The following is a 13,243-nucleotide window of genomic DNA, read 5'->3' on the forward strand; positions in this document are numbered from 1 at the left end:
CCTGAGTATTGTGTGGGATGCGGAGCATATTTGTTATTTAACTCCGGGCGGACGCAAAACCATTCCAATAGCATAAAAATGTATAGAGCGTCGTGGAAAATCCAAGTTTTGTACTTCACCCCCTCAGTGTACCAGAATTATCGTCTCAGCGACCCTCGGAGTCCCTTCGCGTCGGACTTAGCGTCTACAATCAATCCTAGCTTTGCCAATAGGCCGGACTCGTCGAAACTAGATAACTCCGCCATCGCATATCGATCCAAGTAAGCTCCGGATTTAAAGTATAAAATTCACCAAGCGTCTGTAGGCACGAGACTATTGTTCGGGTTCAGTGGAACTCCCCACCCGGGTTACTGTCGAACTTCGGAGATAAATACTCCGGAGAATCGCTATACTGTTTGTTTCAGGCCTCAAGATTTTGTTTGTTTTAGGTTTTCCTACGGGCTACCCTACGGCGTCTAACTTCTCCCCCTCCCTTCGAACTTAAATATTACCCTTCAATCGCCTTAGACCGCCTACACCCATACCGCTGGGTGTTTTAGGTTTTATTTCTTTTGGTCTTTGGTGTTGTCGTGTGTTAGTGCCTATCAGCGGAACTGCGATGTTCAGTTTCTTATGCAAGGCACTGTAACATATGCTTAGTCCTCTCAGCTGCTGTAGTGTGGTGGTGATAGTGCACTGTGTGGATTTTTCATGTCTGCCGTTCGATTCTCCGTACTGTCATTTTGTTGTTCCTTGCAGGTAGGGTTAGGGTTTATGACCCGCCTTCACTTTACCTTTTTGTATAGTGTCTTATTTCATATATATGTATCTCATGTCTATGAAATTAAACACAAATTTTATTTACTTCATCTATACGGACCTCCTAGTCCCTACTGGCTACTCTAGGCGTCGGACACCCTCCCGGAAGGAAGCCCGCGTGTGCCGGCATCACATGACATTCGTCTCAATATGGTATATTTGTACGTGTTTGCACGGGGGCGCGGTAAAGCCACCTGGTGCTACCTATCAACAGGGGCTATTTCTCCAAAGGGAGACTCCCCCAGCCACAATTTCTGTTCCTGTCTATGTGGCAATTGGTATGTCTGACATGTACGGCGGCTTGCTCCTAATGTAAAATGTGTATAGCCATATAAGTATTGTATTTTCTGCCCATCGAACATTCAGATCTGGGTGAAAGTAAGACATTTTGACATATCTATAAGCAATTGAGTAGCACTACTTTTGTCACCCGTTGGTTACAGCTAACGACAAAACAATAGACTCGCAGAAATTCTGGGATGGAGTGCAGATGATAGAGAAGACACCAAATACGGTAGGATGCCATGCTTGGAAGTTGGAGCACGGACATGGCCGGGGATGTGGACTGGAAGACCGGTCTGCGCTATCATATTCGTGTTGACGGGGACCTTCTATGTCACCGAGACTCCATCCTGTAAATTCAGAGGAATATCTATTGTTTTGTGGTTAGCTGTAATGTTCATTTTGTGGTCCACACAAGGGGTGCGAGAGAGCTGCCAGTCGGAGACTGGCAGCGAATGAGCACCAAGTGGCAATCGCAGTCGATGTATGCCCCTCCTTTGAGAGGGGTTATACCAAACCCGCAATACGTCGCACTTTTCGACCGACCGGCAAGTTCCGGCGTGTCATGTTTGGCTCCAGTGGCACACGGCTACACAGCGCGGACTTAGAATTATCTCGCGCAGCTAGACTTTGCATTTCACTTACATATCGAAGTAAACAATCAGTACTAAATTCCATCTCAATTCACCGTAGCAGCTACATGCTGTGAACTGCACTCCACAGCAGCTACAGGCTGTGAATTTTGCACACCAAATCAAGGAGGAGCTAAATATCTCTTGTATACGTCAAAGATTCGAAATAATTACCTTGCGACTAGCAAGGTCTCTGCTTGTCGGGAATTGAGCCATCAAAAATGTATTTGTTTATATTTGTTTGTGGCATGTGCATGTTGTTTCGCACCAGGTGAGAGTCAGCAAATGCCTGCCAGCCAAATGTCCCCGTGATTGTCACACGTGCATCGTTTCGCACCACAGGCCGTTCTGCTCTGCCAACCTCGGACTAAATGATCTATTCCTGCATAATAAAGAGAAACTTTGATACCTTATGCAGCTGGTATAATATCTACAGTAGTATTGTTGTAATATATGCAACAAAGAGAATTATTAAGTCGCTAAAAAGCGCAATATGGTAGTCATGAATTAATATTCCTCTTACCCTGAGTCCTCATACCCTGGGTCTGTATTATCTGTAGAAGCTGCCATAAAATTAAAAAGATAGCCTTCAGAATACCTCTTAACTGCTTTGATTAGAGCATCAATCTTGTCTGCCTTCTTGGTTACTTTTGACTTGATGGGCACCAGCCTCTTGTCCTTAGCTATCCCTGCCTTGATCTCCATTTGCCGGTGCTTCCAGAAGGGATGTGTTCTATCAAAACACGTCGAAAACACGTTACCTTGCAACTAGCAAGGTCTCTGCTTGTCAGTATTTGAGCCATCAAAAATGTATTTGTTTATATCTGTTTGTGGCATGTGCATTGTTTCACACTTCTATCACTGCCATCAGATTCAGTATCTTTGCTCTTGTCTCTGGAAGTCCACTGCCTTAGTGTTGCCAGGCACTGGCAAGGATGCCAGACATTGAGAATTCGATTATTGAAACTTAATTGATTTGTGATTGTTTGTGGCAACACACTGGCATCCAGTGGAATGCTCATGCTCCTTGCTACCATTTTATGCTTCAAACAGCTTGAAATTTTTGACCTTAGGATGCTATGATGTTACAGTGCCTTGCATAAGAAACTGAACATCGCATTTCTGCACCCGTTGTTTGCCCACACCAAATATACCCTTTTCAGCTATTGGCGCATGTGCGGCAAAGACTTGTCGAGAGGGAGGTAGCTAGGCACCCAGCTGGGGGCAGAGTATAATAATTTACAGCCCTTAGTATAGTTTTAGAATATACATTTCATGCATTCTCTGAAGCCTTTCGAGCCCTCTTGGGGCATCTGCGAGTCCTTGCCCAGCAAATGGTCTTGCGAGAGGCCTTCCAGACCTACCCGAAAAGGGCATATTTGGCGGGAACAAACAACATGGGGGGAAATGCGAGTTTCTTATGCAAGGCACTGTACTATAGACGCGCAGAGAAAGAGGACCGAAGCAAGAGTCAAGTCGCAAGGTATTCGGCCGGCGATAGCCGGCGCTTCTCGAGTTACTTTAAATTATATCCATTGGCACAGGATGGCAATAAGTGTTCAGCTGGCCAGCCAAACTCTGGCTGCATTTGTGCAAAGCACCTATGTGATAATTAATTCATCCCATCCCCCAAAGGAGGGGTAAGCCGGCGCCAGACAGAGCTTCCCGAGTGATACAAATGGTGAATTTAGTCGTGCATGCCTCGCAGCGCCTAGTACAATACAGCCTGGAGGGTGATAGACATATTTACTTTCTACCTCAGCACCGATAATCCCCAAGTTGAATCTGAACACAGGACACGTGTCACGGGATCTCGAAGCGCTGAACTCTGCGGCGTTCCTGCAACAAGTACTTTGAACCAAGGGGTGGACACCGGGAGACGCCGAGACCGCATGAAGGGGGGAGGGGGGGGTCTCGAGGGCCTTAACAGGAATTTATTAAAACTAGATTTGGCTCTGTGACAGCCCTGATGGCAGAGATACGGTACAGGTGGTACTAAAATTGCTTGCTAGTGAGGGTTACAGGGCTTTATTAGCCAGGACAACCTCGCCTTGGCCATTGCACGGAAGAAAACATAAAGCGTGACAACATATAGTGTGACAATAGGGTGACGTGTGGGAGCACTGAAAGATGACTAAGCAAACCCTAACCTGGCTTTGCCTGGGACCTACCTTCCCGATATGGTACCGTGAGACGCTCCCACGGGGGGGAGGGGGGGGCCTCTGGGACCTTAGCAGGATTTCCTATCATGCGGTCTAAAATTTTATTATTGTCCACCCCTTGCTTTGAACAACGCGTACGGAAGCAAAACTGCAGACATCTTTCCGATGTTTACCGGTTACCAAATGCAGTTGTTCGGCGTTGTTGTGTGCGTGCAACGTATCCATGGCCTGCTTCCGAATGAAGTACAAGATTTCCGCCGCCCAGAGCTTACGCTAGGAAACGTTGAGCTAAATGAGGTTGTCCTTGTACTTCCCTCAGTTCTTTCTGCATGACTCGCTGGTCGAGGTCTGCATTGCGGGGCTTCCTCGCCTTCTCTAGAAAGTACTTTCTCATACGAATTCAGAAAACCTTTTTGCGGGAGCCTGTTTCAACTTTCAGGGAGCATACGCGTGACGTCACGCGCACCGCCAGCCTGAGCGGATGCGAGAGACGTCGTCGCGTCGTGTCACTGGATGGATAATACTGCGTTTTATACGATGCTTCTCCCCATGTACAGACCGCCTTCGACGCGTCCGGACAAAGAGCACGACAATTTGCTGCGTGGGCTTTACTAATAAAATGACTATTCTAGAAAAATAGAATCCGATCCATTCGAACAGAGCGCTTGCATTGCGAACAGACAGGTATAATCAACCAATAGGCAGCCCAAACTCTTAGGTGCGCAAGAGCGTGCTCGGGAGTGAGACTATTCACTACCGCCACCCCAGAACGTCGGAAACCTGAAGACGCGATGCCCTATTCTAGCCAGGAGAGCCCTTTCCTCATCGACTGCAGTTACGGCGTACGAGCGGTCGAAGTCTATCACCCGCCAACGATGCGCATATCCATGGCGAGGGCACACCAAGGACAGCTTGCACCTCACGATCTGGTTCAAGCGGATGTCGCCATGCCACACTCCTGCCAACGCAAGATCTTGCAGTAAATGGAGCACTTCCTTCCTGAGACATCTGGTGAGGCTCTGGATTGGATAGGTATGATACAACGTACTTCTCGCCGTTGTAGAAGGTGTACATAGCAGGTGCATCCATCTCTTTCCCCAGTCTTTCCATGATCATCAGTCCGACGGCTTGTACACCGTTCTTGTCCCACTTCCAGTGCTTCCACTGTGAATTTTCGTTACTCATCTCCTCGTCATCACGGTAGAGCTCTGGGTGCTCCGGCTCGTGGGGAAGCCAATCATGGATATCGCTGGTGTCTGCTGGGTGTTCCATTTCGTCGTGGAATGCCCAACTACTACCTCGCCAGGGAACAACCTGAGAGAACGAACATTGTGTTGTGAAAAAGCCAAAGTTCCGGGGCACGACAACGCCCTGAGCACCGGCCGCATCAAGCTGCTCATAGAACCAGGCCTCTCGGGCGAGGCTCCGTAATCGGTTGGGCTCAGCGAGCTTGATGCACAGTCGTGGTATTTTGAACCCGCCCAGTGACGGCTGTAACTGCTCAGCGTTGAGGACGCGAGCTTCGTAGACATGGCCACTTCGCCCTGCGCCAATAAACTTGCCAAGTTCCAGCTCAAGCTCGAGCCCTTCGACGGGCGGAGGACGAGGCTTCATGCTGTTGCCCCACACGAATGATGTGCAGTAGGCGCGCCACAGAAGTGCTGGAAACGTCAGGGTACGGGACATCGTGAGAGGGATGGGCACCCCATCTGAAGATTCAGCTAGTCCTCGTATTGTGATTGAAGAGAATAGGTCCAGACACTGTACTCATATGAGGGTTGGAATTCCAGACGCGACAGAGACTACGTGCCGAGCGACTCTCACGTTCAGTCATGTTCCCCGTCATCTTACAGCAAACGACAGGTCAAAAAGAGAACAATAGGTAGATGGCGAGTGCAGCGGTGAGCTTCAAGCCTGGTGCAGTGGGAACCATCTCCGCAATGTCGCGCCGTTAAATGACGCACATAGCGCTCGCCGCGAAGTCGATGCACAGATTATGCAGTACTTGAGCTTTATGCTTCAAGTGAGTTTCAAGCATGCCTCTGGATGTGAGTGCATGCACTGATCAAAATATATCATAGGCCCGATACAGAAATAGCAACTGGAACTGGGCACAAGGTCTCAATAATAACATCGACAAGCCACCATCTTATCCTTGCTGGGGGTCGGGCCATGCAGCTGCCACCGTCAGAACTGGGGATCGGGACAAGAACCGAGCAGGCCTTTCAGATAGCCTCCTATTCTCAAGCGCTGCACGCGAAGACATCGTGGCCAGTGCGGAAGTGGAGACATGGTGGACACACCCTATTACATGGAGGGATATATTTTTGGCCCGCGATAATGAAAGTGCCATATATCCCATGGAAGAGGGTGTCGACAACTTTGAAACGGCTCTAGTGAAACAGGTGAGTGCAATTACCTTGGACAGAACAAGCTATTTAAATTGGTAAACCAGCTTTGGGGCCGACTTGTAAAGCACAATATCAAGTTCACAGCGTGGATGAACCTGGAGGTTGTCATCGTGGCCCTCCGTCTTAGCAATCATGAAATGGCTATCTCCAATGCCATGGAATGGGACTCTCCGGAGCTGCACGAGACGTTATGTGGTTTCCAACTGGCAGCCCTGGACCAAAGGAAGTGGGTAGAATTAAATGGCGTGGACCTGATCCAACAGTTATGTCCCAACGATGAACGCAAATATGGTCCACGCTACGGATTCCCTGCAGTCTTACGTTTCTTGGAGCATGTTGAGAATGATGACCCAGATCCAGGTGCTGAACAAGCTATGGCAGATGGTGATGCTGAGGGCCAAGCCCAGTTTAATCGCGATGATGCAGAAGATGAGGATTATGAAGCCAGCGATTAAAGATTGGGCGGGAAGTCTCTCTTGGTACGTGCAATGAGTAGTCAAGTGACTGGAGTCTGATAAAGATTCAGAGGTAGTAGGGTGAATGTAGATTGCTAGCTGCGTGTGAGATGTATGTACATCATAGTAGGATGAATCTGTAGTCTCTCATATGCCCGAAGTTGCTTCTCTTGAGCATCAATCCACGCTGGCAGTAGCCTCAGATACCCACCGTGATGTCGTGTCTCAATGAAACCGCCCTGCATCTCTGAGATCGTGGGCGCATTCTGACGGCTTGAGAGCGCACCGCTGTGGATCGGGATAGATACGCGCGTCGTCCAGCCTTATCGCATGGAGGGGACTACGGGCGCTCATGCCTACCATTGATCAAGGAGAGTGGCCACGGCGCACGAGGACAGGCATGACTCCTGGCCAGGTATCATGGCTCGGAAAATCGCTACCTGCCCTAATCAGGGATCCACGACGACCTGCACATCCACCCACCTCCCCTTATTCAGCCCCCTCAAATCCTCCGGCCCAACCACGCACCCCCGCAGCCCGAGCACCTCCAGCCGCCGCCAGCGCCCCCACTCCACACGACCCAGCGCCTTCTCCCCCACGCCCGCTCTTCCGATCCACTTGTTATACGATAAGTCCAGGACTTCCAGCAGTGGGCATATCCCCGGCAGCCGGTGGACAGGGACGGACCGCGGGAGGGCGAGCAGCGCGAGGTGCGTGAGCGTCGGCGGGAGGGTGAGGAAGGTGGGGACGCTGAGCGGGGAGGAGAGGAGGACGAGGGTGTGCAAAGGGGAGTCGGAGGGGTCGTAAGAGCCCGGCGTGTCCCAAGACCAGTCTTCGTCTTCTTCGTTGTCGTCGGTGTCGGCTTCGAATGGGGTGTTGTCGCTCCAGAGGTCGGTGCGTAGGGAGTTGTGCGGGCCGGCGATGATTAGCTCGCCGTCGGCGTGGCCATCTTCGCATAGTGCGTATAGCTTGGAATTGGTTAGCGGAGAATAGACGGATGTGTATCGTAGAAGATCCCGGCGGAGGTGGGGAGCGAGGTAGGGTACCACTTCTTCCTCAAATTCCTGGACGCTGGCATAGAGGGACAAGACAATTCGGAAACAAATGGCCGAGAGCGGTGGAACGGCAGGCAATGGCGGAGGTCGACGGGATGGAGATTGGGGAAGCGTATTGTGTAGTATATGTGATGTGAGACCTGTGCTGTCGGGGATGTGGTTGAATATGACAGACAGCGCTTCAGCGCGCCAGGACGATCCTTTGGTGTTGATTCCCTCAGTACGCGAAGCCTTTCTCCAACTCTTGGGAACAGGCCCAGCAGTGGTGGGGTACGTGCCTGATACAGGATCAACCCCAGATTGTGGCTTGTCGCCGGCAGACTCGTTATAGTCTAGGCTTAAGGGTATATTCGTACTTGCATCGGTTACGCTCGTGCTGCTCCCTTTCGCTCTTTGCAGATTCCGGGCATGGCGGTACTGTTCTCCTCTTATAAAATGGTGAGCCGTGTGATACCTGTAGCGGGTTCGACAAGGACGTACCGCAAGTTATGTAAGAGAGCAGTGACGTCCTTGGAAGATTCAGCATCCTGGCCGGATCGATGAGGCGGGACGTATGTGCGAGAACCTGGTCTGGCTTGCTAGGAGCAGTCATTCTCTGGTATATTATTCAGATCAAACAGACTTACTCTAGAGTACATGGTCTATGTCGTGCAACAGCTTAGCGAGCAATTCAAGTCATGTCGGTCGTGAGCGGGTGGCAATTGCGGAGAAACGCCGACGATTGGAACGGGGTTAGCCGAGCGTACGCGTGACGTCACAAGCAAGGAACGGCACGTTGATCGACTTGCACACAAGCACAACAGGCAAGCGGGCATGATGCCTGCTAGTCGATAGAGCTCTAATATCCGGTCTGCTTTATCGTGAACACTAACCATGTCCAGATATTCGCCGCAGCAGGGCGGCTATCCGTACTCCGCTGCCCGCGCTGCCTATCCTTCCTTCATCCCCGTCCAGGACTCCTTGAAGCTGCAAGCCACATGGCTCCTGCGCGGTCTCGCCGACGCGTTCAGATGGGACATTGTCGTCAGGACCGTCAGCAGGTACGCCCCCTTTTAATTATGCCCTGTCCTGCTCTCACGAACCCGCAGCGACCCAGAGATCCGCGCCAACGTCCTCAAGTCCCTGCTGCTGAACTCGCTCTCGTTGACCTCGATCTACGTCTTTGATATCCTTTTGCACCCCCTTGTGCGAGACCAGCAGAAATGGCTCCATCGGAACGTCGGGTGGTTCTACCAGGTGCTGTGGCTACTCCCCGTGGTCGGAGCCTCGCTCTATCTGAATGTGAGCCACCATATCGTTCTTCTGTGTGAGGTCTACTCACCGATGCCTTCCAGAGCTCGTGGTGCACCCTTATTGCCAAGCGAACCTACGCCCTTCAGCACGGATCTCGAGCAGCAGCCGCCGAGACGTCGTACACCTACACTGGCCTCCTCCACGCGCTCGCGTCGTCAGCCTACCGAGGCGTCATGATCGTGACCTCTATTACGCTTGATTTTGCCCTTGGACACATCCCCGTCGTTGGCCCAGCCTTGAGCTTCGCGTTCTTGTGTTGGGTGGATGCGTAAGTATGTTCTCCACGTCTTCCCTCCAACTGGCACAGATATCCTGACTGTATTGGTTTCTAGCTATTATTGCTTCGAGTGAGCTGTTCCCCCTTGCCACGGGGAGCGGTGGTGCTGACACTCCTTGGATGTGCAGGTTCATATGGACAGCGCGAGGCCTAGCGCTCTTCAAGCGAGTCAGGCATCTCGAAGAACACTGGGCGTACTACTTCGCCTTCGGTAGGCCTGGCTCATGTCCGTCACCTACCCATCTGATGCGATTGTACAGGTCTCCCGTCGGCCGCGCTGTGCATGTGGGGCAGCGGCCTCGCCAACGCCGCCATCTTCGCGCTCATCTTCCCCTCAGTGGGTATCACAACTTCCTGAATCCCAAAATGCTCACTAGCATCTCACCGTTCAGTACATCATCATGGCGATGCACGCCCACCCTGTCCCGCACGACCCCTACAACCCCCTCCCGGTTTCTGCCTCCGCCACTGACACCCGCCCGCTGCTGCCCTCGCCGTACGTCCCCATCCGGCTGCCCGTGTTCGCCTCCGTCATATTCATCAACGACTGGATCGTGCGCGTACTGAGCCTGTTTGGCCCGCGCGGAGGGGGAAGGCATCGCAGGGGGCTGAGCGAGGCGGAGGCGGAGAGCGTGGAGGAGGGCGTGGAGATGAGCGCGGTGGGGAGGGGCGGGAGGAGGATTGGGGTGCGGGGGGTGAGGAGGAAGGTTGAGTAGATCTTGCGTTACTATTTCTACTTCACTAGTAGTTCGACACGCATGCACATACATACTACAACTACACAGATCCCTCATTATTGTGCCGGTCCGTACTCGGCCTAACCGAACCCAGCCCACTCGATGGACAGATGCGAGACCTCCTTCTTCTCGTCGTCCCACCCGCAGAGCAGGTGCGCCTTCTTCGTGGCCGTCCCGAGGCGCCCGTGCGCGACGATCTCCATCGGCCGGAGGGCGGCGACCGGCGACTCGATCACGGTCGCGACGAAGTGCGAGTGGTAGCGCAGCGGATCGCCTGCGAACGAAGTGTGCGTACGTCAGACCAGCCAACTTTCGGGTTACGCGAGAAGAAATGAAGGGCTCACCGGGGTACACCAGGAAGTCCCCGCCGAACTTGATCCCGACACCCAAGAAGTAGCCCCGCTCCCAGAGGTCGCGGAAGACCGCGCAGCGCGCGCGCTCGTACAGCGTCGCGGGGTACGCCCACACGCCCGCGCTCTGGGCGGCTGCGATCGTGGTGTAGGTGTCATGCCCGGGGTCGTACCAGGCGTAGCCGGACGAGGAGGCGGGGATGGGGAGGGTGTATGTGAAGGAGGGGGAAGGGGTGGAGGTGGACGGGGTGGATGGCCGCGGCGGGGGAAGGGTTGGGGTTAGTTCAATGGGGGTGTCCTGTGGGAGGAGAGATGATTCCGCTTGGGCTTTCGCTCGCGCGCGTTTCTCCTCGCGCTCTTTGCGTTTCTGGATCGCGGCCTCAGTCATCCCGCGCCCCGCTTCCTTGGCCTCTTTCGCGCCCGCCAGGGCGGCCTGCTCTTGGACGGATCGTTGCCGTTCGGCGTTCCATTTGGCTATCTCGGATGGGGAAGGTGCGTGGTGCGCCGAGGGGTCGTCGACGAGAACTGCTAGCTCTTTGATTGCATGGGCTGGTCAGTGAGGCATATTCGGAGTGGGAGGAGGGGGTAAATTCGGACCTTTCTCGATTAGCAGTACCACCTCTTCGGGGAGGAGTAAGAGGGGCACGCCGAGGAATACATTCTGCTGGGAGAGATGCGGCAAGGTTCCCGTTAGGACGCCGCAGATGTGATGCTTCGAGCGTAGGGTCGCGATGTCTGCGCTTGCCAGATTTCAGTTCTCCGCTTCGTGTAATTATTGTAGCCTTCTTACCGTCGACGTCCCAGACGTACGCTTTTTGGTTAGAGACGCGCAGTCGAATCCGGGCGTTCGAGTCGTTCATTTCAAACGGTGGACTCGAGTTTAGAAAAGCCAGAAGCGTCTGTTGCGATTTAGCGGACGTCCGAGGCAGGAGGTGAAGCTGAACTTCAAGTCAAATGTACTGTGGCGATAAAATTAGACAGCTTTCAAGTTGGCTCGGGAGTTGCCGGCTAGATAAACCTATGAGATCGCGATCGGGATCTCCTGCTACGCGTTCGATTGAAGTGCCTTTGAATGCAGTTTGAAGACAGGGTATTGCTTTTGCATGAGCTTGTGGTGCTTCTCGTCTTGATGGGTATATTGTTTCACTGAGAGGCAGAAGGTAGATAACAAACCCAGGTATCCTTGGACTAGCTTCTTGTGTAATCTAAAAGACTTATTATAGAGCCCTCTTCCTCCCAAGCCGGCTCTACGATACGAACCATATCGCAGCACGCGATGCTTAGTTATCATATAAATGCACCACTGCTCAGTCTTCCTCGAACGTGTCCCAAGCTTGAGAGACATTCCCCTCAGTCATGAACGCAACACAGGATTGCATCGTGCTGCTGGGCGACTCTCTCACCGAAATTAGCTGGGCCCCGGGGGGACTGGCGCAACGTTTGGCTGGTGTGTCGCCTTGCCGATTTTACTCCCCCGCTACAGCATCTCAACAACATCTTCACAGAGAACTATGTGCGCAAATTGCATGTCATCAACCTCGGCCTGTCTGGATACAATTCGGAATGGGCGATCCCCGTATTTGAACAGGTACGTGAAGACACCACCGACGCAAAAGATCTCCGATGGACTGATGGGTCCCCAGTTGCTATCCAAGAAAGAGGAGCAGCAGTATGTCCCCAAGATGCAACTGCTGACGATCTGGTACGGCGCCAACGACGCAATGAACCCGTAGCCATACCTCCGGCATGCGGTCTCCCTGTCCGCAGTCCAGTCCAACCTCCGGCGCCTCGTCAACATGGTCAAGTCCCCCGAGTCGCCGTACTACTCCCCGAGTACCCGCGTGGTGCTGATAACGCCCCCGCCGGTGAACACGCACCAGTGGGCGGAGTTCCAGCAGTCACAGGATCCGCCGAGGGAGCAGGACCGGGATAACGACAAGGCCAGACAGTATGCCGACGCGGTCAAGGAGGTCGGGGCGATGGACGGGATACCCGTGGTGGATGTCTATACGCCCCTTTGGGAAGCAGCGGGCCAGAATGAGCGGACCCTGAGCAAGTACTTGTCGGATGGGCTGCATTTGAACGCCGATGGATACAGCGTACGTCGCCATCGTTATGGACTGTGCATCTTTGAAATGGCATCCCAGTTTGTCTACGACGGGTTATTGAAGGTTATTGCTGACAACTACCCCGAGATTCTTCCTGATAAATTGAACACTGTATTTGAGATGTGCGTAGTCATGTCTTGCGGGACGGACTCTGTATTCACATCGTGCTATAGCTGGGAGCCGCTCGGAGCATCGGACAAGCCTCTGGAAATGCTGGACAAACGGAGTATCTTTCCGAGTGGCAAGTAGACCCGGACGGACGGCAGTTATCGTCCTCCGTCATACGCAGGATTTGATGATGAAATCTGGTGGCGATTTGATATCGTCCGAGACACAGAGCACATGATGGGTGGAATAATTGTCCATTCTAGGAACATGACATCTTCGTTACGCTCGGACTTGTTGTCTTACAGTGCCTTGCATAAGAAACTGAACATCGCATTTCCGCGCGCGTTGTTTGTTCGCGCCAAATATACCCTTTTCGGGTAGGTCTGGAAGGCCTCTCGCGGGACCATTTGTTGGGCAGGGACTCGCAGATGCCCCGAGAGGGCTCGAAAGGCTTCAGAGAATGATAGAAATGTATATTCTACAACTACACTAAGGGCTGTAAATCATTATAGTCTTGCCCTAGCTGTATGCCCAGCTAACCCTCCCTCTCGATGGGTCTTTGCCGCACATTTGCC

At 52.7% G+C, this 13,243-nt stretch overlaps 6 protein-coding genes across 6 annotated transcripts; 3 read left to right on the forward strand and 3 right to left on the reverse strand.

Annotated features, from left to right (window-relative positions):
- Positions 1-4,620: 4,620 nt before the first annotated feature.
- On the reverse strand, positions 4,621-5,560 carry GLOTRDRAFT_136868 (uncharacterized protein; the record flags this gene model as incomplete). The annotated part of the gene is made up of 2 exons (XM_007865172.1): positions 4,621-4,873; positions 4,923-5,560. The coding sequence occupies 2 exons, from the start codon at positions 5,558-5,560 to the stop codon at positions 4,621-4,623; spliced, it is 891 nt and encodes a 296-aa protein (XP_007863363.1).
- A 319-nt stretch (positions 5,561-5,879) lies between these two features.
- Positions 5,880-6,928, forward strand: GLOTRDRAFT_110023 (uncharacterized protein). The gene is made up of 4 exons (XM_007865173.1): positions 5,880-5,897; positions 5,956-6,279; positions 6,330-6,764; positions 6,812-6,928. The coding sequence occupies exons 1-3, from the start codon at positions 5,889-5,891 to the stop codon at positions 6,738-6,740; spliced, it is 744 nt and encodes a 247-aa protein (XP_007863364.1). The 5' UTR covers positions 5,880-5,888; the 3' UTR covers positions 6,741-6,764; positions 6,812-6,928.
- A 261-nt stretch (positions 6,929-7,189) lies between these two features.
- GLOTRDRAFT_126574 (uncharacterized protein) lies at positions 7,190-8,433 on the reverse strand (the record flags this gene model as incomplete). The annotated part of the gene is made up of 3 exons (XM_007865174.1): positions 7,190-8,222; positions 8,276-8,373; positions 8,422-8,433. 3 exons carry the CDS (start codon positions 8,431-8,433, stop codon positions 7,190-7,192), a joined length of 1,143 nt encoding a protein of 380 aa, XP_007863365.1.
- A 235-nt stretch (positions 8,434-8,668) lies between these two features.
- On the forward strand, positions 8,669-10,081 carry GLOTRDRAFT_126575 (uncharacterized protein; the record flags this gene model as incomplete). Its single annotated transcript, XM_007865175.1, has 7 exons — positions 8,669-8,835; positions 8,884-9,076; positions 9,130-9,356; positions 9,421-9,435; positions 9,494-9,576; positions 9,626-9,702; positions 9,758-10,081. 7 exons carry the CDS (start codon positions 8,669-8,671, stop codon positions 10,079-10,081), a joined length of 1,086 nt encoding a protein of 361 aa, XP_007863366.1.
- Positions 10,041-11,323, reverse strand: GLOTRDRAFT_114599 (tRNA-intron endonuclease catalytic domain-like protein). Its single transcript, XM_007865176.1, has 4 exons — positions 11,243-11,323; positions 11,050-11,187; positions 10,447-10,986; positions 10,041-10,376 (listed from the first exon to the last, which is right to left on the reverse strand). Exons 1-4 carry the CDS (start codon positions 11,310-11,312, stop codon positions 10,183-10,185), a joined length of 942 nt encoding a protein of 313 aa, XP_007863367.1. The 5' UTR covers positions 11,313-11,323; the 3' UTR covers positions 10,041-10,182.
- A 485-nt stretch (positions 11,324-11,808) lies between these two features.
- GLOTRDRAFT_104029 (SGNH hydrolase) lies at positions 11,809-12,809 on the forward strand (the record flags this gene model as incomplete). Its single annotated transcript, XM_007865177.1, has 6 exons — positions 11,809-11,899; positions 11,958-12,040; positions 12,096-12,125; positions 12,186-12,551; positions 12,600-12,682; positions 12,734-12,809. 6 exons carry the CDS (start codon positions 11,809-11,811, stop codon positions 12,807-12,809), a joined length of 729 nt encoding a protein of 242 aa, XP_007863368.1.
- Positions 12,810-13,243: the final 434 nt, after the last annotated feature.

The sequence above is a fragment of the Gloeophyllum trabeum genome (genome assembly GCF_000344685.1).
Source record: "Gloeophyllum trabeum ATCC 11539 unplaced genomic scaffold GLOTRscaffold_00003, whole genome shotgun sequence".
In the NCBI taxonomy this organism is placed as follows: Eukaryota; Fungi; Basidiomycota; class Agaricomycetes; order Gloeophyllales; family Gloeophyllaceae; genus Gloeophyllum; species Gloeophyllum trabeum.

Excerpts from the sequence above, each read along its gene's own strand:
- GLOTRDRAFT_110023 (XM_007865173.1), top strand. Across the intron at positions 6,280-6,329 it reads AAACGGCTCTAGTGAAACAG|CTTTGGGGCCGACTTGTAAA; the intron begins GTGAGTGCAATT and ends TTGGTAAACCAG.
- GLOTRDRAFT_114599 (XM_007865176.1), bottom strand. The coding sequence starts at position 11,312 with ATGAACGACTCGAACGCCCGGATTCGACTGCGCGTCTCTAACCAAAAA. Across the intron at positions 11,188-11,242 it reads GTACGTCTGGGACGTCGACG|ACATCGCGACCCTACGCTCG; the intron begins GTAAGAAGGCTA and ends TGGCAAGCGCAG. Across the intron at positions 10,377-10,446 it reads GGACTTCCTGGTGTACCCCG|GCGATCCGCTGCGCTACCAC; the intron begins GTGAGCCCTTCA and ends CTTCGTTCGCAG.